The following is a 22131-nucleotide window of genomic DNA, read 5'->3' as shown; positions in this document are numbered from 1 at the left end:
TCTCAAAGCCTTAAGCCCTTCCTTGCCCCACTCCAGCTGGGTTTTGCTACTGTCTTTTCGCAAGGTGCCCTGCCCTATCCTGGAGCAGCAGCTGCCTTTCACCCAGTAAGTGAAGCCTCCTTTGGCCTCTTCTGCTGCCTTTGTGCTGCAGAAGGCCACTTAGTTATAAGGATCAAGCACAACAGAAAGCAAAGGCTGGTTTTTATAGGCGTGCCAAGGGCAGAGTAAGTCTGAGAAAAGTTTAAACTATCACTTCAGATTGGTGCAGCAGATTGGAAGCCTTCTGCTTCTCTGATCAGCCAAGGTGGAGAGGGATGAGAGACAGGAAAACAACTTGATTGGTCCATTTGAACAAGAACCAGCTGTGGAGGAGTCTTTGGTATCAAGGCAACGAATGCAGCCTTTACTGATCAAACTATACTACAACTGCTGTGCTGCCTTGATCTTTCCAGGATGGGTTTGTTCCACTGGACTCTCCTGAAGGTCCTGCAGAGTTCAGCTCCTTCAAGTGATGTCAGCCATTGTCTCAGGGGCTCAGATGCAATAGCACTAATCTCAGGCTCCATTTCCTTTCACCAGTTCACCTCCATTTTGCCTAGTGATCTCTGTAAAGTCTGTCAGGCTATTCTGTATTTGGCAACAGCAGTCAAACTAATGGCTGCACAAAACGGAAAGGCAGGAGTGTCCAACTCTGGCGCCCCAGATGTTCATGGACATGCTGGCAGGGGCTGATGGGAATCGTAGTCCATGAACATCTGGGGCGCCAGAGTTGGACACCCCTGTGGAAAGGTGTGAAGCCAGTAAGAGAGAGATGCATCAGTCTTGGCAGCAATTGGACATGTAATAGCAAGTCATGCATGTCACAAGAGCAATTTCAAAAGACCTGATAGAACCCCCCTGAAATTTTTTTGTACACATTAGTCTCAGAGGAAGGACCAACCAAACTGGCCTCTAAACCAGTAGAGGTTCCGAGTCACTGCTAGTATTAGAGACCAAAAGGTATATTTGCCACAGGTGTGTCCTATACTGCCTCCAAATAACTCAGGAACTTATGCATTTATCTCAGGTTGCCTGACAATAATTCTGCAGGGTAACTTAGGTCCAAGGCCACCCTGTGAGGTTTATGGAGGTTGAACATATCAAGAAATCCAAATCCAACAAACAATAACTACTTGGAAGTGCGACACACAAAAGCGCACAAATTGGGACAAGGATGTCACCACAATGATTTTGATTACCTTCAAAAGATCCTTCCTGTTGCAGTGTGAGAACGGTTGTCTCTGGCTGAATTCGGATTCCACTTTCAGTAGCTAGACACTTCCAAGAGGGTGTGAAATTCTGCTGCTTATTTGGAAGCACAGTTGGTTCTTTATACTGTTATGCAGCACACACACATTTGAATGCTGAGGAGATCCACAGACAAGCACTTAGCAGGTCGGACTGCCATTGGAAGAGGGCACTGAACAACTAAGGTGATTTTGTGGTATTTGCTGTATTTACAAGAAGAAGGGTGTGAGAAGATAAAACTAACCCCCTTGCTTGTCTCCACTCCATCTTATCTTGCTTCATTCTCCATTCCTTTCAGTATGTGAATTGCACTTTCTTTCTCATGAGGGAGGGCCATTTCTTTCTGTCCTTAATGGATGCTCAGACAGAGCCACCTTCTAATACTAAGGCCATTGAGAAAATGTCAACAAACCTTCAGACATATTAGCATATCTTTTGTCATGTAGTGCAGAGGGAGCGATAGCGATCAGAATTCTAGCCCCGACAATATTTTAGCAATACAGCGTCTTGCACTGAACTGAAATGGTCTATATATTTGATTCATATAAGGGTTGGGGGATTGTGAACTTTGTCCTTTACATCAGCAACACATGTGCAAATCTTGCTGAGAGCACAAAAGTCCATGTATTGTGAACTTCCATTTTGTTTGTTGTGGGAAAATATAAAAGCAAGGATATATTTACATGCTTGCATAAAGCAAATGAAACAAAACCTAGTAAATGTTATTACCACATTATGCAGGACCACCAGAGAAAGAAGAACAATTCTTCATGCCTGTGCCCAAATATATATGAAAGTCTTCTTCCACCTGATGACCAATGACAGGTTGAGAGGGAGAAAAGAAAGCAACCAGACACCCTTACAGGGTGCCTGGGCCAGAACTATACTAAAACCTCCCTCCCTTTATTAAATGTCATTGACATCTTTATTACTATGTAATTGACCCAAGCTAATTTGGAGGTTAGGCTTTAGCTGAAAAGCGTGAACATATCAACACAAATTATGTGCTAAGTTAGGAAAAAATAGGAGTTTGAAATTCTTTTTCCACAAGCAAGAACGACTGCCTGCAGCACCACCACATGATCCCCGAGAGATCGTGTCTGCATATATTCCCCTACAGAAGAATTCAGTTTGTCAACACAGAAGTATTTACAAATATTTCAGAAGCCTTGCAGGGGTATAAACATCAATTGAAAGTTAAATATTTGATGGCATCCGCTTTTGCAATGTGGCTCAAGGAGGCTGTGACCCCTTTCATAACTGGCGAATAAAAAGTCCCCCTTTTAACACATGAAATATCAAAGCCTTTTTTTAAATCAGAGACTGCAATCTGTGCATACTGACTTCTGAATTGGCGGAGGGGGAGGCAAAGAGGGAAACCCATGACCACTAGACCTTCCTGTAGTACCAGCATCTTTTCTTCTCCCTCTCTAACACACATGCGACTTGACCCGTTTAGTCGCCTCCATGCTTACCTCAAGGTGCCATTTTTGGTTGCTACGGCAACCTCACACACCACCCAAACACCAGGGGGTTTATTTTCCAACATCTGCACATGCTGAGACATTACTCTTCAACATTTCTGGAGGTTTGAAAACCCACACACACACACTCTCTCTCTGGAGATTTGCACATATTAAAAATCTCCAGAAAATGTTGGAAAGTACTGTGTATTATATACGTATCATTTTTTTAAAGTGGGAATTCCCATCAGGTTTCGTTTTCCCACAACCATAGCCCTCAGCTGGCACCACTGCATGGATTTTTAAAAACTGTGCTTGGGCTGTTAGAGGTCAGAGATGTCGCCGGCCACTGGGCTGTGCTGGACATGCTGCCAGAGGAACCATCTGCAGGCCAGGCTGTTGTTTATGGGAAAGGAGCCCACATAGAAGCTTTTGGCAAAGCCCAGGAGGGAAGGAGAGAGCAAGTGGGAAATATGGCCCGTGTCCAGTGAGGGGTCTTTCTGACCTCCCCCTTGGGGGCTTTGCACTCGGGACGTCCCAGGCTGGAGGATGCCCAAGAGCCCGTCTGCAGCATTGCGCTGGAGTCGCCCCTGCCTGCCTGTCTCCTAAGGTTTCAGTGGGAAATCCTACAAAATGGCAACTCGTGAGGCTTTCTATGGGATGGAGGTTAGCCGGAACACAGCCTTCAGGTCTCCGTGACTGACGTGCGTTGCGTCCAATCACGCTCCCATTATGGAGAGCTTTGGACTGGGGTGAAAAGACAGGTGGACTCTTAGAGGTGGGCCATGCGGTTAACAGACATCCCTTCCTTCCAATCAACATTCTCAACACTGAAATGGGGGTGTCTGTTCTTGCTGACCGAGACCTTTGCTCGGAAAGTGAGAAAGGTGGGAACCAAAAGGGCGTAGCCCAATCACACACCGCCAAGAGGAGCACGCTCCGATTGATGCGTCCTCTGCGCAATGAAACACAAGAACGCCTCGAGTGACAGTTCCCCTGGCCATTCAGCTACCCAAGTTCTGGAGCTTGCGCTTGATTGACGGAGGAGTCACCCAATCATCTCAAAGGAGTTCCAGGAAGCGACCGTACAAGTCCTAAGGTGGTGGGCGGGCAGTCCAAACCGCCTCAGCGTGTGCTCTCAAAGCATCTTGCTGGTGGGAGGGCGAAGGAGCGCGTGACGAGAGTCTGGACTGACGGGCGCCTCGGCCAATAGAACCGGGTCGTCTGAGCGGCTCAGCCAATGGCAGCGGCGGATCGGGTGAGCGAGGGCATCGCCGCGGCCGTGGGTCAGGTAGGGTGTGAGAAGTTAGTGGCGCTGCTGCTGCTGCTGTGAGGGGACGGAGACGGCGCTTCCCCCCCTCCCCTCCTCCCGCCGCCTCAGCTTGGTTCAGCGCGCGATGCTTACGGACGGCGCGGCCGCCCCGACCCCCGCCGGCGATGAGGAGATAGACCTGGTGACGCCCCGCGTTGCCCCGGCCGCCGCTGAGGCCTCCCCGGCCGGGCCTAACCCGCTCGGCTTGCGGGCCGTGCGCCTCTTCGGAGAGGCCGGGCCCTGTGGGCCGGCGGGCTCGGCGGCCACTTCGGGAGAGGCCGGGGCTGCTGCCGCCGCCGCCGCCGCCCTCGACTTCAAGCTGGCGGCCGCCGTGCTGAGGAGCGGAGGCGGCGGCGGGTCTGGCAGCGACGAGGACGAGGTCTCTGAGGTGAGAGAAGGGCCCAGGCCGGCTTGGGCGGGCGGGCGGGCGGGCGGGCAAGAGGCGGAAAGCCGGAGCGGTTCCCTCCCGCGCTGGCAGACGGCGGCCGGCCCCGCCCGTCGGGCTTCGTAATCTCCCGGCAGGCCGGTCCGGGGCATAAAGGAGGGCGGAGACCCACCCAAGCGCGGCCCCCCCCCCCCCGCCGCCTATGATGCGCCGAGGGCTTTCCTGGCCCGGTGGGGGAAGCGGGGCGCCCGGGGGCATCCCCAACCGCGGGCCCTGCGCGGCTCTTCCTGCAGCGCCCCCCCCCCCCGCCCGGATGATGGCGGAAGCGATCTTCGTTTTTTTGCCGTGCCTCCTCTCCTCCCCGCCTCCGCCCGCCAGGACTTACTTTCCTGGGCAAAAGTCTTGCTGAATAAATCCACCCCCCCCCTCCCCGGGCTCCAAGAAAAGCCCGACAGACACCGGCGGGGGAGGGCAGCTCTCTCTCTGTTTTAGGCCAGTAAGCCGTAAAAACCCTTTTGACAGCTATTGCTCCTCGTTTCTATTGTTTTGCAGCGGGAGGGAGGGAGGGAAGTCGTGATGGGGAGGGTTGCCGTGGACGTGGCCTCCGTGGATGTGTAAGTCTGCTGCTGTTCCCAACGAGAGCAGTGCAGTTCTATAGTGGGTATGTGGGAAATCCAGCTGCAAAAGGTCCAGGAGTTTAGATAGGTAAGGGTACGGTCCAAGTCTATTTTGGTTAATCTGTCAGTTTTTGCATTCAGATTGAAATGTGTACCAGCGGCACTGGAGGATTACATATCAATTCTTTTAATCTCATGTGTGTATATGGGCATGCATAGATATGTGTGTGCGTTTATATATTCGTTCATGTAATGTATATGTATGTGTCTACAGAAATGGATATATAAATAGTTGTTTTTAGTATTTTCACATTATGTAAATTGTATTTTTGACAGCCCTGTTTTTAATAGTCATCTAATATATGTATGTATTTTGCTGATAATATGTTGCAAGAATTTCCTTCAGGTTTCTGGGCAAAACTACAGGATTTTTTTTTTCTTTTTGGCCCCAAATGTTCGTGTGGGCAGGTAGGCTAATAAAATAATTGTTGTGGGCTTATTTGCAATTCTGACTTGCAGGCTTTGTATTAGCTAATTCTGTTCTGGCGTAATCACAGTACATGCTGTGTTATTGTATGCAAATATGTTATGTTCTTAAAAAATTTTGTTTAACAACTATTTTTTTAAAATTAGTCTCCGTTTTGCTGGAGTTTAACTTGGTTGTATTGCAGAGAGTTTAAAATTAACTTGAAATGGCAGTGTTACAGAGTCTATAGCATATTATTATTGTTGAGTTTTCATGAAAATAAATGTAGATTTGTTTTAAAACATAATTTATTTTATTACAGGTAGCATTAAGTAACTTTTAAAAGGCGGATCACTGTTTAAGTATTAGTATATAGTCTAATTAGTGGGTGATGTGACAGAAATCTGACATTGACCTCCTTTATTGTAACACCCATTTCTGCAACATGTCTACCTATTGTTCATCTTTTTTATTTTTTGGCATAATGAAACTATTCCTTAATCAAGTGTCTTTCAAACTTTGTGCTTTCAGGGAATTTTTTCCACACTGGCTTATTTGCTGAGTTGCCACAGAAATCGACTGTTGCAGAGGATTTTCTACTGTACTGTGGCATATATTAGCATACTGGCCAGGCCCTGATGGATCCAAAATAGACACGATAGTGTCAGGTCTGTTTACTTAATTCTGGATCTGCCTCAAGCACCTAAAGTGTGCTTGTGTGTCCATTTTTTTAAAGCAGAATGGGATGACCAAGTGAGGGAAACTACACTGTCTGTGCTCCCCCAATAGTTTTTTTCCTGGTGCTTTTTAGTTTAATTTTTTGTAAATATCCTCGCATAGTTTAGGAGCAAAGTTCTAGGGTCAGGGAGAGACAAAATGGAGAGAGGTAAGTGGAAAGTGGGTTGATTTATCCCTTGTGCTCTGAAAATTGGACTTCCACAATCCTGTTAATCTCAGGTTTGAACAAATATATCTACCATACTCCTGTTTAGCTGGGCTGCCAAAATATGACCTAGAATACATCCTTATCATACTTTGGATGCCCATTGAAGGGGAAGATTGCTAATGATGAGTGTGCTGTCTTCCAGGGATGCTTGTTCCAGAGCGTTTCATTGAAGAGAATCCCTGATGAGCCTCCAAGGAACTTTTTGTTCCCCTAAACACAGTTTGACTATATTGCCTTAAGCAAGCCACGTGTGTTTGTTCTCTGCTCTTGCTCTACGTTAAATCCATCTCTTGCCAAAAGTGCAAACAGCCCTTTCTCTCAGTCTTGGTGACAAAAAAATGGATAATTGGATTTTTTTACTGGAATTAAACATCCACTGTAAATCAGAAAACCATTCAAATTTTGTGAATTCACTATTAATTTGTTTTCTGTACACGTTTGATGTTTAATCCTGGGCAAATTACTCAATGCTGATCTAAATGTCTCTGTAGTTAGAGATACGGTGTAATGCTAAGGCCAGAAGAACATGTTGGGGTCTGAGGTGTTGCAAATCCAACTTTTCCCAGAAAATGGTGGAGGAACTACTTCGCATAGAGATCAAACATCCTTTCCTTAAAAAAAAATCACAGCATGAAGAGTGGCGTTTTGCCTGCATAGGGTCCATATGGCAGTTAAGAAACTTAACAAAATACTGTGTTGCCTACATTAAATCATAGGGAGAAATGTTTTTCCTTAGTCTTGAGACTTGGATTGGGAATCAAAGGTAGAATAAACACAATTCAGATAATGAAACGGTAGTGATGGGGAACTAATTCAGGGGAAACCTGAGTGAATAAAGAAAAAGAGGGCTTCATGAAAAGGTATTTACAGTCAGGTTTGTATTCGTGAAATGTCTTTAGTGGCAGGGTGAGGGGAAGTCAAATAAAGTTATATGTTGTAGATGTTGGGGGTCTTTGTCAGGGGGAAACTTAGTTGTATACTTTTGGGAGTAAAACATGGTTCATTTTCCAGAGGGGTGCATATTAGTCATTCACTTGGAAGAAAATGTGTTTTTGGAAAGAAGATTGGCACTGCATGTTGGGGCAGGTTTAGCTCTGAATTGTTTCCAGTTGCAACCTGCTTGATGATCAGTGGCTCCCATTGGGGTCCGGGATAAAGTGGATCTCTATAATTGGAGCTATTAGATCGTAGGTTAAATATCTGACATTTCTGATAACTTTCACATATTATGATTTTGGGTATATCTGCTGACAACACTGAGAAGAGTGTACGGAAGTTATTGCTTGTAAGTGTATCTTTATTTCAGTGTGGAAGTCTAGATCTTCATCTGCTGTGTTTTCCTCTGTTTGAGAACATATCAGCAGAGTGGATTGAGAATTGCCATGGTGCTTTCTGTAATAGTCTTCTAAATGGTGACAATAATTGAAATGATCCTTCTGCTAACCTTCATGTTGAGAGACTGGCAGTTCCAGGAGGATATACATGCAACATGGCTAGTAGACTATAATGAAAAAAAAATGGGGACAAACTGTGTTAAAGAGCATTCTAGTTTCCTGTAGCTCTGTTTATCCATTATGTTATCCTTTCACTTCATAATTAATGGCTTTATCATTATTAAAAGGATAACATTGTATTTCTTTGGTCTGGAAAATACTTTCGAAAACTTCAGTTCATTAGTTTAAGCTTGAGTTATATTGCTGCAATTCTACAAGGATTCAGTACACTGAATGTGAGCATAGCCTTTGAATACTTTTTGGTGGTTATGTAAATGCAAAAGATACTTAACTTTTTAGGGCAATAAGTGATGGAAGCAAGGTTGGCCTAGACTTGTGTAACCAGTTAAAGATGACGTTTTTGACTTAATGAAGGACTTAGGTTCACACAATTATATATCCCTGGACAACATTAGTTTTTAAATTATCTAGAAGGCTGAGAACTTGAATTGTTTCAGTCCATGTGATTTTCATGCATGAAACTTTCCCCTTTGGTTTCCCGTGATTGTTATGATGCATCTCCAGTTAAAAGATTCATGGGTAGCAGGTGCTGGGAAACACTGCCCTTCATGAGATCCAGGAAAGTGCCTGCTTGTCAAGGTAAATATTTACTTGACAGAAGGCAGCTTCCTATGATCCTATGTGCATTGAGGGTACCTGCTGAACATCAGATCTAACCCTTTGCCCATGAGGTGTGTGGAGACTATTTTGGTGTCTGCTCTCCCACCATTTCTTGGAGGTATTTCCAGGCCCTTCTTTAAAGGTTATCTTAGGCATGGATCTATGGATCTTAAAATAACTTTGAGTGTTTCCCCAAAACTTAACATCAGTTTGTATTTTAAGGAGGAGTGAAAGCAAAAAAATAAAAATACAACAATTATTAATTAAACAGTAATATGAAAGATATTGACAATATGTTACAAAATGGACAATTGATAGTCTGTGTATAGTTATGGAAGTGCAAATAACAACATTTCCCCAGTATGAAGCCTGCTTTAAAAATATTTTTCTTCTATATTTGAATAATTGTAACAATATCCACACAAAATAATGTCTACCACAAAATGAAGCCTGTATTTGAAATGCTTCTTCCCCCAGTTGCAAGACAATACAATTTTAGCTGCTGGTAGTAGGTTTCCTTATTTACTATTTTGAAGTGGAAACAGACCTAATTCTCCTTAAAATTAATAATTTTTTTGTAACTCCCAAACTGGTAGAGACTAATTTTCTACCTGTTTGGTATTTTGTAACTTACACATTGCATCAGCAATGTGTGCTGCTACAAAAATAAAACTTTAGGAGCTTTTCTTTAAGACTAATGCTAATTTTAATATTTTGTCCTATTAATACATTTTTATTGATTTGGAGGGGTTACTGGTAAAGTCCATGCTTTTTGTCTGTTGCCAAGATCAGAAAGAACATACTCTATGGTTTTGGTGAACAAGTCTTCATGTGTCTGCTCTTGTTGTAATTGTTACCTCCAGTCATCCGAGGTGGTTCTAGGATGTAGACACTAGGGGAAAGTGATGTTTCCACTTGTGGTAAGTTGATGAACAGTTTAAAAATTGCATTATAAAGTCTTCAAGTGAATGATTTTAAATTTATTGAGCTACAACATAGTCATAGGGTAATGGCTTTGCCAACATAGAATTGAGGGTTGCCTAACCATGGTTAAGCAGTTGGCTCCAGTTCTCTTTGTCTATAACACAGATACTACACAAGCCTCCCCCTCCTTAATCTCATTTAAGTGTTCTTAATAATAGCCCGAATTCAGCTGCCCTCATAGCTTGGTTGAGTGGGAACCCTTACTTGAAGTCAGTAGCAGTGCCACAGTAACATTTAGCCATGATAAGCTATCGGGAAGATTTGGAGGAACATGCCCAGTGAGGAGGGTGTACATTATTTCTCAGCTTGTTCCTGGTTGCATAAGCCTGGTTAAGTTAATTGGCAGCGTTTTGTCTGTACTGGCTTAGAGTATTCCTATAATTATCTCTCTGTTATAATTGATCTTGTAGGTGCTTTTCTTTGTTCAGATCTCATGTAGGGATTGGCCATATTGGAATGAAATATGTGAACTCTTGTTCAAATCATAGCAGGATGCTAAGTATGCTACCATGCTTTCAAAAAAGATAATGCCATGTGGTGTAAAATAGTTTTTCTTGCTGAACGACACTTGCTCTTGTAGGCTTCAAGATACACTTAACTGTTTTTATCACTTTCTGCGCCAGTTTTTATTCCAGTAGCATTTTTTGAAATACTGGATGGGATGGAGAATTCTACAAAATCAAAAACAGCCATGTATAGTCCTAAAAGTACAATCAAAAGTATACCTTGGCCAAATGAAGAGTTAAATTATGTAAAATAGAAATAAAATTGATATTAAGCGTATGGGAAAGGTCAGGGCAGATGCAAAATAAAAATGGACTCAATGATTTGGAACCTTCCCAAACCCCTTGCTGCTGGAAATTCATTATACGGGCCAAAAAACTCCAAAATATTTTCAATGCTATATTTTTCTGTGGATGGTTTTCCACCTAACATATATAAAAACAGAATCAGAACTGCTGTGACAAAATCAAACATGTTTTGTTGGGCTAAATATGGGGTATGAAGCATTGAAAATCTCAGTACTTACATATGATCCTGGCTTGCCTTTTCCTAATATTTAATTTTCAGTGTTTAAATTATTTAAATTTGGATCACATTCAGATTTTCCCAGGAAACCCACATCACTGATGTATTTTTTCCCTTCCTCCTTCAGACCAAAATCCCCCCCACAAATATTGCTGGGGGATGGGTAGAGGAGACTACCAGAAAAAATGGGGGGGCTTGGCATCCCCCCTCCCCTAGGTACATGGAAACTATTATCAGGATTCAACCTGTTGCTTTTGCATATGCTGACACCATGAAGCCATTAATTAATTATGTCTGTGCAACAAAAATGTTAGTAAATAACTTTTGTTCATTGTACTTACTGGTTAAACACATTTGTATAGGAAAAATATATGTACAAGATGACCCAGTATTTGCTTAAGCTCTACAGTTAGAGATTTCCACTGCCTAATTTTTATCCTCCTCTTCCTCTAAACAACTTAGAGACAAAACTTTGTTCTCTGTGCCCTTTGGCTGATTGGGAGTAAACATAACATGATTTTTTACAGTAATAGAAGTATTACTTATTCTTGCTGACCCATAATACTAGAACTTGGGAGCAGCCAGTGAAATAATTGAGAAGTAAGTTCAGGAAGGACAAAAGGAAATACTTTTTACTCATTGAGTAATGAAATTATGGCATTCACAGCCAGTGGAGATAGTGATGGCCACGAACATAGAGAATTTGAAAGGGGTTTAGACAGATTTATGCAGGAGGAGTACATTAATGGGTACTATCCATGGTGACTGAAGGGAGCCTTCATAATCACATGCAGCCATCCTCTGGATACCAGTGCTGGGAGGTGGCAGCAGCGGGGGAAGGCCTCAGCCTCCATGCCTTGTTCGTTTGGCCCTCCCAGGCACCTGATTGGCCACTATGTGAAATAGGATGCTGGTCTGATTTTGCAGGTTTTACTTATGTTGCTTCTGTACCAGCTACAACTCCCTACTATTAAAGTAAGTTAAGGGGTTCAACATTTGTGGCTTGGATTGCTGCTGGCCGTGTCAGTACTCTCCCCTCCCCCCTAAATATTTTGAGGCTACTTTGAGTGTAGAATGAGCACATACACCAGAACACCTTTTTTCTTTTCTGTAGGAACATGGATCTATGTTGAGTAGTATGTTAATCTCTTAATTTCTGTAGGTGTGACTAAAAAGAAAGGCAGGCTTCACTAACTGAGTTGTATTGGGACACTATCAATTTTTAATTTGTTGAAAGAACTCCACAATTTTTTATAATCATTCATATCAGGGATTACACCTAGTTAATTAAGATAGATTCCTAGCTCAATATAGTTACTACAAGATATATATAGCCAACCTACTATATGTTATCACTACTATAATAGGACATTCTTTCTTTAATCTTTTCTTTATGATTTCACACACTAAATAAATACCTAAACTTACCCCTGACACTTATAATCTCAGGGGAAATGGGATATTTCCATTATCTTAGAAGGACAAAAGACCAAATGACAGTCATTATATCTTAGTGCATTTTCACTTAGGTTCCCAGCTGTCATTGTGTAACCCCAGAGCTTACAACCTTCTCTCAAGTCCCACGTTCGTTCAGGCATATGGAAGGGCATTCTTCCTGTTCTAGAGTATTTCACTCTACTGAATTGCTGACCTCTGAGGAAAGCTTTAGTACCTGAGTAGTGACTGTTGTATGTTATGTATTTTCCTCACACTTTCCTAATAAACTGTAATTTGGTCAGTATGTGTACCAAATTGCAGCTCTCCCTGTGGTAAGAATTTACTGTAACCACATTGTGTGTACAGTGCTGTCAACTTGCAGTCAGCTGATGGTAACCTGGTAGGGTTTTCAAGGCAAGAGACTAACAGGTGGTTTGCCATTGCCTCCCTCTGCATAGTGACCCTGGTCTTCCTTGGTGGTCTCCCAAGTACTGGCCAGGATCAACTGAGCTTAATTTAAGAGATCTGATAAAATCAGGCCAACAGCCCAGGTCAGCATGTACAGCAAGCATACAATGCATTCCACAGAAATCTTCCTTAAAATTACCATCTAACCAAGGACTAACTAAGACCGACACTGTTTAGCTTTTGAGCTCTAACAAGTTCAGGTTAGCCTGGGCCATCCAGGTCAGGGTGTAACCACTTTAGGGTGTACTTAATGAGGAAGGAGTACAGGTTTCTCTTGTAATCTATATGCATTATTCTAGGAACGTATACATTTCATTTCTCACTCTAATATGAAAGTATTCAGTATGTTTTGGAGTAAATCTTGAATCTGTCAAGCTAAAAATTTAGCCATATGGCCTTTTCAGCTTCATCTGGTGATCTAGGTGCTTCTGCATATGCCTGTTAAATTTCAGAGTTGTAGCTTATGGTCAAATATATCAGTATCACCATTAGTTGCTGAGTGTATCTGTCTAACATATTTAATACTAAAGTGGGTGGCTTATGCCAATCACAAAAGCAGTGAAACAAAGCTATTCAGAGACAATGCATGATTTCTCTGTACTTGGTCTTCCCTGATATGCAGGAAAAGGTGATTTCATAAATCCTACCCCTTAGCTTGATGAAGACTGAGTACACTCTCAGTACTGAGTACAGTACCGAGAGCCAATGATGTGAGGGGTGTTTTTTTTTTGCAGGAGTGGGCTGGGGGGAGATGTCAGTGCTCTTAATAGAACATGATGTGATTTTATTGATGTACCTTTAATAAACTCATCATTTTTATGTCTCAACAGTAACAAATACTTGAGCTGAAATATTTGATTAGAAAATAAAAATCAGTTGTGGTTTAAATGCTATGTTGGAAAAAGTTCGAAGCTTTATGTGAAAATTATTTATATCAGAATAATACCTATAAAATTTTGAAACAATATAGTACGTACTTTCCTTAAATTGTTCACCTACCAATTTCAACTCATCCAAAGAACTTGATGTGATATGTCACAGCCAAATTGTATACAGCAGAACTCAACTTTCCACAGAGATCAGTGGGTTACCTCAGTTTCACATGTCTCCATCCTTGCTGATGCTCCAAACTGAATTGTTGATTACAGTGTGCGAGAGGAGACACATAAGCAAGAATTTGGTTTTGCTTTGACCTCTGTAGTCAATTAGGTCAGTTTTTTTTAAATTTATTCTCTTGAGCAGTTCCTGGTGATAGTCACCTAGGAAACAATTTTGGAACTGCCAAGTTTGCTTAAGATTGTATTGGTGATGGAATTGCCAATGAATGTTTGGAATGGAACATTTTCTGCGGGAAAAAATTCTACCCCAAAATTTTACTGGGAATAGTTGAGTGTTGAAAATGAGGAAAAAAAAACGCTGGGAAAGACAAATTGACTTTTTCATTCTCTTGAAATTTTGTGGAATTTTGGTGAGGTAACTTTCTGAATTATTGCCTTCTCCCCATTGATTCTGTATGGCCCCCAGCTTGTACCATGTTTGCAATTCTATATGTAGTTCTATATTTTCCTTAAGTACTTTCCTTATAAGCCTATGGGTTTAGATGGTGAGATCTCTTACAGTGCAATCCTATGCAAAGCTACTCCAGTCTAAGCCCATTGAAATGAATGGGTTTATTCTCCTTAGGTTTACACTATTAATGTAATTCTCCTTTGCTTCCTGTGATGTCACCAGTAACCCATTTGGTGGAACTTAAAAATGGGCTGAGGGGGTGGAGAGTCAATCTGGTCTCTATCTGTCCATTTCTTTCTGAGCCTATTCCAAATTGAGCATGGTGTGAGTTAAGATAGAGAAAACTCACCCATTATTCACTTCCTGTGTGGAAAGGGGATTTTCCAAGTTACCAATAATCAATGAAATGAGGGTAGAACATTTTCCAATGCTGTGTTTTTTCATGGACAAATTTCTGCCCCGCATATCTCAATATAGTCTGTTTAATTATAGTTGTTGAGGCTGTTGTGCTGTGAATCTCTTTAGGTGGGCTAAACACAGGCTATGAAGCATGGACAAACCCCATATTGAACATGATATTTCTGCCTCCTTTTGCTGACATGGTATAAATGTTTTTATTATTTAAATTGGAATAAGAAAAATTCTGGAAATTTTCTCAGAAAACCCACCTCAGTGGCAGCACTTCTTGGGAGATCCATTCTTGCATTTTGGAAGAACTCAAGAGGGATATATCCCAGAATGAAGTGGTTGATGAGATCTTACTCTGTTCGAGAAGATCAGAGTTGTGTGTCATTCCACTATTCTAGAGTGCAATTTTGTTGTGATAGTGCCAAAATAAATGAAAGGACATGTAATGTATTGAATTTCAGACATCTGTGGCCAGAAATCTTGGATCCAAATCAAAGATGATCGAATGTTATAAACACCAGTATTAATTGAAGGTTCACTCTTAATATCTAATTGGGGAGAGATGTTACAACTGTTGAACCCTGGAAATTCTCATTGTGTGATTTTTTGGGGGGGGTGTTATTAAGTGACAATGGATAATATAGAAGGCATATGGGAAGTGCTCTCACTTAAATGTAGGAAGTTTCTAATGAGAAATGTACACTTAAAGCACACAACTAAGGCCATGCCATGTTGGGGAGGGATATATATATGGACGGCACAGAAGATCTTTATATTCTCAGGATTGCTATAATGTGTGTCTGCACAGAGAGAGAGTGCACCCCCATGCCTGTCTTGGTATCAGCCAGCCTCGCATTTTTAAAACCAGGACTAGTATTTTTCCTTAATATGCTGTTCCCAAATATAAAATCAAACAAGTTTACTTCTCTGCTCCATTCTTCAGTGTATATGTAATCTCCTATTCCTGGACATGTAAAAAGTTTACTGGTGGTAGCTCTCCAGTGGCAGCTGCTTTTGGGAGGACAGTAGAGCACGAGGAGAGATACGACTAAGCTATTTCAGCCTTGAACTTAACTAGGCCATCTTCTTGTGAGATACTGACACTACTCTATGATACTTGTCCCTGTAGGCCATTGCCAGTATCACTGAGAGCAGGCCTTGACAAGTTTTCTTGGACCCTAGGAGCCATTCTCAACATTTAGGAGCCAGACTTATTTTTCAATCTTCAGGGATTTGCATTTTAATGGCCACATTTTTCAGACATTTTGAAGCTGCAAGGAAATCTTGCTTTTCTCTCATTTGGGGGCGGGGAATGTGAAATATAGTTCTTAATTTCTTGTCAAGCCTAACCTTAATGTTTTAATAACATCCGTATAATTTGTTACTTAGAATACAAGATTGTACTGTGGAATCTGGAATTACAAATGCCATGTTGTCTCATAAACAAAGTTAACTATTGTACCTAGTTTTTGAGACAGAGCTGCAGACCACTGCACCCCATGCTGTGTTAGCATGTACATCTTAATTTTCTCATGTGAGAGGCAGGAAAAAAAGAAAACAGGAAATAAATTCAGCAGTAAACAAACAGTGTGTTATATAAATGGCAATACTCATACAGCGTGTTATATGAGCAGTGTGAGCAGCAGTGGCATAGTGATTAAGAGCAGGTGTACTCTAATCTGGAGAAACCGGGTTTGATTCCTTGCTCTGCCGCTTGAGCTATGGAGGCTTATCTGGGGAATTCAGATTAGCCTGTACACTCCAACACACGCCAGCTGGGTGACCTTGGGCTAGTCATAGTTGTTCTGAGCTCTCTCAGCCCCACCTACCTCACAGGGTGTTTGTTGAGGGGGAAGGGAAGAGATCATCAGCCCCTTTGAGTCTCCTTACAGGAGAGAAAGGGGGGATGTAAATCCAACTTCTACTCTTCTACATAGATAGTAATACTCATAGGCAGGACTACCAGTTTCTCACCATTTCATTCTTTGTTTTAAAAGCTCTATTTAATTGGAGCCATTATAGGAAGCAACTTGTTAAGAAATGAATTCCTTTATCACCATTAAATGATGTTAAGTTAATATGTAAACACCTGATGAAAAGAACATCATGTATATGTGTTTTTATGTCATGCAACGAAAGCTTCCATTGTGCAACGACAGATAAGATTTGTACTTCTCCCGAGGACTTGCAAGGAACACTGCAATAAAATCATTGCAGAAAATACTAGGGTACTAATGAATGCATCTGTGAATTTTGAAGGTGAGCATCTAAGAACATCTGAAATTAATAATTTCTGGCATTTTTGTGCTTTGGGGAGTTTTTTCACCCCAAGAACATACCTCTGATGATCATCAGTTTGTCTTGAAAAGCTGTATTGTCAAGACAGCAGTTTAAAATGCTTTCCTGGAACAGTGTTTATGTAAAACCCATGGAGTATTTTTTTCCTATCCAAGTAAATGTGTCGTAGAGAAAAACTGTCCCATTGGCAGAATACATAGATTTCTGGGATTGTTTTTCTACCACATTTGTTTTTTTTTGTTTGCACGAAGAAAAATGTAAGTGGCTATATAGGAGAATGCCGTAAGAAGTAAAGACTCTAGAGCCACTTTTATCTGCGTTCTGGTATTTTAGCAAAATCTGGTTGAGATAGATAGCTCAACCAAAGTGTGGTTTTAGAGTTAAATACTCAAAAGTGCTATATAAATGTTTTATGACACCTGCCCACTCAAATTTTAAACTCAGATGCCTCCTTTATTTTCAGCTGGCATAGGAACCAGCTTTCTTCTTTTGACAGCCTATACATGCTCCAACTTAATTGTTTACTCCTACTTCCCTGGGAGTTCACTGATTTTCCTTGGTGCTTAGCAATGAAGATAGAGTCTGAAATGCATTTTGGGTAATCTGCTTTCAGAAACGATGAAGAAATCATTCTGCATGAATCCCATAGGCATTGTAGTAGTGGCATGAAAGGTATTGTGGAGTTAATCAGAAACCTGGATTTGAATGTAGAACTGAGCAGTGAGGGTTTGTATATAGTGGTTTAAATTCGTCTTTCACTGTTGCAGCCTTGTGGCCTTTCACTTTTCTCTGACTTGGGTCTAAGCTCTGCTTCAGAACTGTTGTCCCTAGCGAAAATTCTTCTTGCAGCGACCAAAGCTTTCATTGGAAGAGAATAGGTGCATCATCAGGTTTGTTCCAACCTGACATTGTGCTCCCCCCACCCCCTTTTTAAGGATGGGAGTAGAATTCTCATTTCTATAGTGATGAGAGTGGAAATGGTTGTCCCAAACATACCATAGCACTGTGGAGCTGGCTGGACCCTAAGTATTGCTGAGACCAGGGGTCCCCAAACTTTTTAAACAGGGGGCCAGTTCACTGGCCCTCAGACTGTTGGAGGGCCGGACTAAAAAAAACTATGAACAAATTCCTATGCACAAATGATTGTAAAATGTTTGATTTCACCTTTCAGCCTTAGAACAGTGACCAAAGTATGTCAAGTACAGGGTGGGCTCCAAATATTGTTGGGGAGGCTGTGGAATACCTTCCCTTGTAAAAAAAAAAAAAAAGCAGAACTTTCCCAATGAAACATTCCATCTAACCCAGGATCAGGTATCTTCCTGGGTTCTTTCCTCCCTAGCAGCCAGCGAGCGATTCACCAGCCTGGCTGATGCCAATGGGAGTGAGGCGGAACAGAAAGCCTGAGAGCAACACATGGAGTAGCTGAGAGGGAAGGGCGGAGCAGGCATTGCCACATGTAAGGTTTCCAACTCTGGGTCAGAAAATTCATGGAGATTTGGGGGTGCCATCATGTAACTGCAATCAACAGCCGTTGGGGCTGGTTCCTCCTCTCCCTCGAGCCCCCACTGCACATGATTGGAGCCATCGCCACCATGCCAGGCGGGCCGGATAAATGCCTTCAGGGGCCACATTTGGCCCCCGGGCCGTAGTTTGGGGACCCCTGGCTGAGATTTTTCCCCCACCCCCATCTGCATTGAAATAAATTTTTATAGCACAATCCTCATTACAGTTTATGGTAAAAAAAAGAGGGATGTGTAAGTACATATCTGGTGGTGCTGTGGGAAAGAAGATTATATCCCAAGCAACACTTACACAGTCATATTTTCCTTGCTGACTTGGAGAAAGTCCTACCATATAATGCTTGGAAGAATAAAAGCCCATTAGGTTCACTCATTAGTAAATCTGTAATATCCCTTCTTAAGGGATGTGAACTGTTGACCAGATACCACATGTGAAACCGAAATTGAAGTCCATCCAATGTGTCTGTGAAGAATTTCATGCCATGGGATATATGCTTGGCAACAGGAAGTGCTACAAGGAGTAAACAAAGACTTGCTTTGGAAAATTTGCTTCAGAAACTAATTTGATTAAAGGTGCTTTAATCAGCAAATCAGAAGAACAAGACCCTGTTCAACAGTGGAAGGCCTTTCCTGCCAAGAGGACTTCCATCCAATTTAATAGTGTGTCCTTTTCACAGTTCTTAATCAGAAATTGGGAATGATTACAAATTTAAGCTTCTTATTTTCAAATTGCTGTTGAAGGCAGGGCATTCTGGATTAAGTTTATGGTCATCAACTTGCCACTCCTGAATACTCAAAACTAGATTTTCCGAGGGAATTAATTGCCTGTTCTGGAGCCAACAGGTCTTCAGTATTAGAAGAAAGTATGAGTACCTGGAACAGTTCTTCCTTTCTGAGGTATGCTAGGCAGATTGCTATTTGAAAGCCTAATTTGAATAGTACTTTTTGTTAAGAATGATTTCTGTGATAGCCTGATACGACAGACAAAAACAAGGATGTTTGCATTGCAGCCTCACAAGTACAAAATCTATTCCCCCCCCCTCCAAACTAGAGGCCAGCCCTGGGGGATCATCTTTTACACATCTTCATCTTTTAGTAGAAAGCATGCAATCAAAGGTTTACCTATTGAATGGCAACATTCATTTGTAAATAAATGTTGGGAAGCATTCTAGTCCATCTGAAATAAGCTAAGGTGAATTCTGGTAAAATCTTTGGGTTTTATCCTCGAAGGAATGTGTAGGCAAAAGTCTCTGTGTAGCCAAGCAATAAATACAGCGTCCTTTTACTATAGAATATGTTTGTTCTCTTAATGTTTGTTTAAAAACATCATTTGAAATCTTCCACAATTTCTAAAAGGATTAAGCTTTTCAATTGCCATCAGTTAAGCATTCTCACAATTCCTAGTTGAAATCACATTTCTTTCTAATGAACACACATGAAGTTGCCATAAGACCATGAAGTTGCCATAAGACCATCTATGAACGTTAATACTGCCTAATCTCCAGGGTCCCAGGTAGAGGTCTTATAACCTACTCTCTGGTCTGTTTAACTGGAGATGCCTGGGATTGAACCTGTGACCTTCTGTGTGCAAAGCAAATGCTCTTACACTGAGCCGTAGCCAGAGGCGTAGCTGGGCCAAACTGCGCCCGGTGCACATTTTATTTTTTCATCCCCCCCTCCCTGCGTCTCCCCCCTTCCCACACTTACCTTAGTTCCTTTGCTTTTAGATAACTTTTTCAGGCTGCAAAAGGCCTGTTCTCAGTAAAAACGGCCTGATGGGAACTATACTTCCCAGGAGACCTTGTGAGCCCCAAGGTCTCCTGGGAACTGTAGTTCCTCAGCATTTTTACTGCGAACAGGCCTTTTTTTCAGCCTGAAAAAGTTCTCAAAAAGAAAAGGAACTAAGGTAAGGGGGAAAGGGGAAGGGACCTGGGAGCGATTTTCCATGCCCCCCCCCCGCACCCTTTTCGCTTTGCCACTGGCTGTAGCCCCTCCCCAGTGTTTGTAATGCAGTCTCAGAAATTATTGTTGCCATTCTTTTTTTACAGAAACCTTTCCACAAGAGGAAGAGGTCTTTGAACTGTCTTCTCCAACGAATTAGTTATCCAAAAACATTCTTCAAAGATATCTCTGAAGGGAGGGATGTTTTTTTCTCTCCCTACCATCTGCCCTTTCTTTAAAGCAATGGAAGCAGTCTCTTCTCTAAACTCAATTTCTGGTATGACTTGTCTCAGAGTGGCAGTATTCCTAAGTGGCCTTTACTCATTCCGAAACATTTGCTTGCTTTAATTGTGTTAGTTGCTATAGACCTTGCAGTCTGCTGTGACGGATTTAACATTTAGATTAGGGAAGCGTTGGAACATCCAAGAGTGTTCAAACACAGAATGGCCAAACATGTAATATTTATATTTTTTAAAAATAATTCCATTTCTCATCACTGAGTGGGTACTCTGAAGCTGGTAACATTAGTTCTGTGCTTTCTCACCTGAATAAAGTTGCATCATTAGTTTGCCTTTTTTAACCTCTGGGAGGAAGGATTAAAAACCCACATTTTAAGACTGCTTTTCTGCAGATTAGTTTTTTTTCTCAGAAATTACTAGCCTGGAGTATGAGACATAGTTGGAAGCCAGACCATTTGTGCTTACGGTTATAGCCTGTATGATGTCAGTGGGAAGGATTCACGGGAGTTGCATGGCCAAGGAGGACCAGCAAATTCATTAGTGTTATAGGTGATCTACATTTTGTCTGCAATATTGGTGCAGAATGGCTCAATTCATGCTATTAAATCTCACTCTGTGTGTGTGTTAAGTGTCATCAAGTTGTTTCTGATTCATGGCCGAATCCGTGTTCTCCACAGTGTCCTATTGTTGACAGCCTTGCTCAGATCTTTCAGACTGAGGGCTGAGGCTTTTTCATTGAGTCAGTCCATCTCATGTTGGGTCTTTCTCTTTTCCTTCTCCCTTCAACTTTCTCTAGCAGTATTGTCATTTTCAGTGACTCTTGTCTTCCCATTACATGACCAAAGTACGACAGCCTCAGTTTAGTCATTCTGGGGATAAGTTCAGGCTTGATTTGATCTAGAAACCACTTATCTGTTTGTTTTTGGTGGTCCGTGATCAGTAATACTCTCTTCCAACACCACATTTCAAAGGGCTCTATTTACACATCCTTGTACTTAATCTTCTCTAGCTCCTTCATGGCTGCCCTTCCTACTGTTAATCTCTTTCTGATTTCTTGGTTGCAGTCTCCTTTGTGGTTGATGATGGAATCAAGGAATAGATAGTCTTCCAACTATTTCAGTTTCCTCATTGTCCTCTCTAAAGCTGAGTGATTCTCTAGTAGTCGTTACTTTTGTCTTCTTGATACTCAGCTGTAGCCCCGCTTTGGCACTTTTCTGAATCTGTAATGTTTATCCTGGAAGTCAGATCCATGAAACAGCTATCAAATATGTTACCTTAGCATAATACTTCGAACTTTTTTTGTGGTTTAGAATAAATTGTTTAAATTCATCAGGAATAATAACTTCCAAGAATTTTAGAAGACAGCCTGTTTCAGTATTTGATAATGGCAGCCGGAGTACTACTTGCAACAAGATGAAAAGCAAAAAAAGTGCCCAAGCCAAGAAAATTGGGAAAATAAACTAGAGGAATATGCAACAATGGCAAAACTAACAAGCTTGATGAATAATTGACCAATGAAAGAATGCCAATGTAAATGGAAAGTGAATTATTTATATTCCCCTCCCCCCCAAAAAAGAATAATGGTGAAAAGTGAAGAATACTGTGTACTGTGTATATAAATTATATAATACTGTGTATATAAATGTGTACTGTGTACTGTGTATATTAATGTGTACTGTGTATATAAATTATATAATACTGTGTATAT

General features: G+C 41.7%; 1 protein-coding gene across 6 annotated transcripts in view; it reads left to right on the top strand.

The window, feature by feature from the left end:
* Positions 1 to 3975: 3975 nt before the first annotated feature.
* Positions 3976 to 22131, top strand: part of ANKHD1 (ankyrin repeat and KH domain containing 1) — a 117586-nt gene continuing 99430 nt past the window's right edge. For 4 of the 6 annotated variants that reach the window (XM_048515473.1, XM_048515470.1, XM_048515472.1 and 1 more), the window contains exon 1: positions 4020 to 4450. In XM_048515473.1, coding sequence (XP_048371430.1) covers positions 4148 to 4450 — 303 coding nt within the window. In that variant the 5' untranslated portion in view covers positions 4020 to 4147. Of the gene's footprint in view, positions 4451 to 22131 lie in introns of all 6 variants that reach the window. The other 2 variants (XM_048515471.1, XM_048515469.1) reach the window with 2 other exon arrangements.

This window comes from Sphaerodactylus townsendi, linkage group LG14, assembly GCF_021028975.2.
Source record: "Sphaerodactylus townsendi isolate TG3544 linkage group LG14, MPM_Stown_v2.3, whole genome shotgun sequence".
In the NCBI taxonomy this organism is placed as follows: domain Eukaryota; kingdom Metazoa; phylum Chordata; class Lepidosauria; order Squamata; family Sphaerodactylidae; genus Sphaerodactylus; species Sphaerodactylus townsendi.
This window is presented reverse-complemented; position numbering and strand designations above follow the sequence as displayed.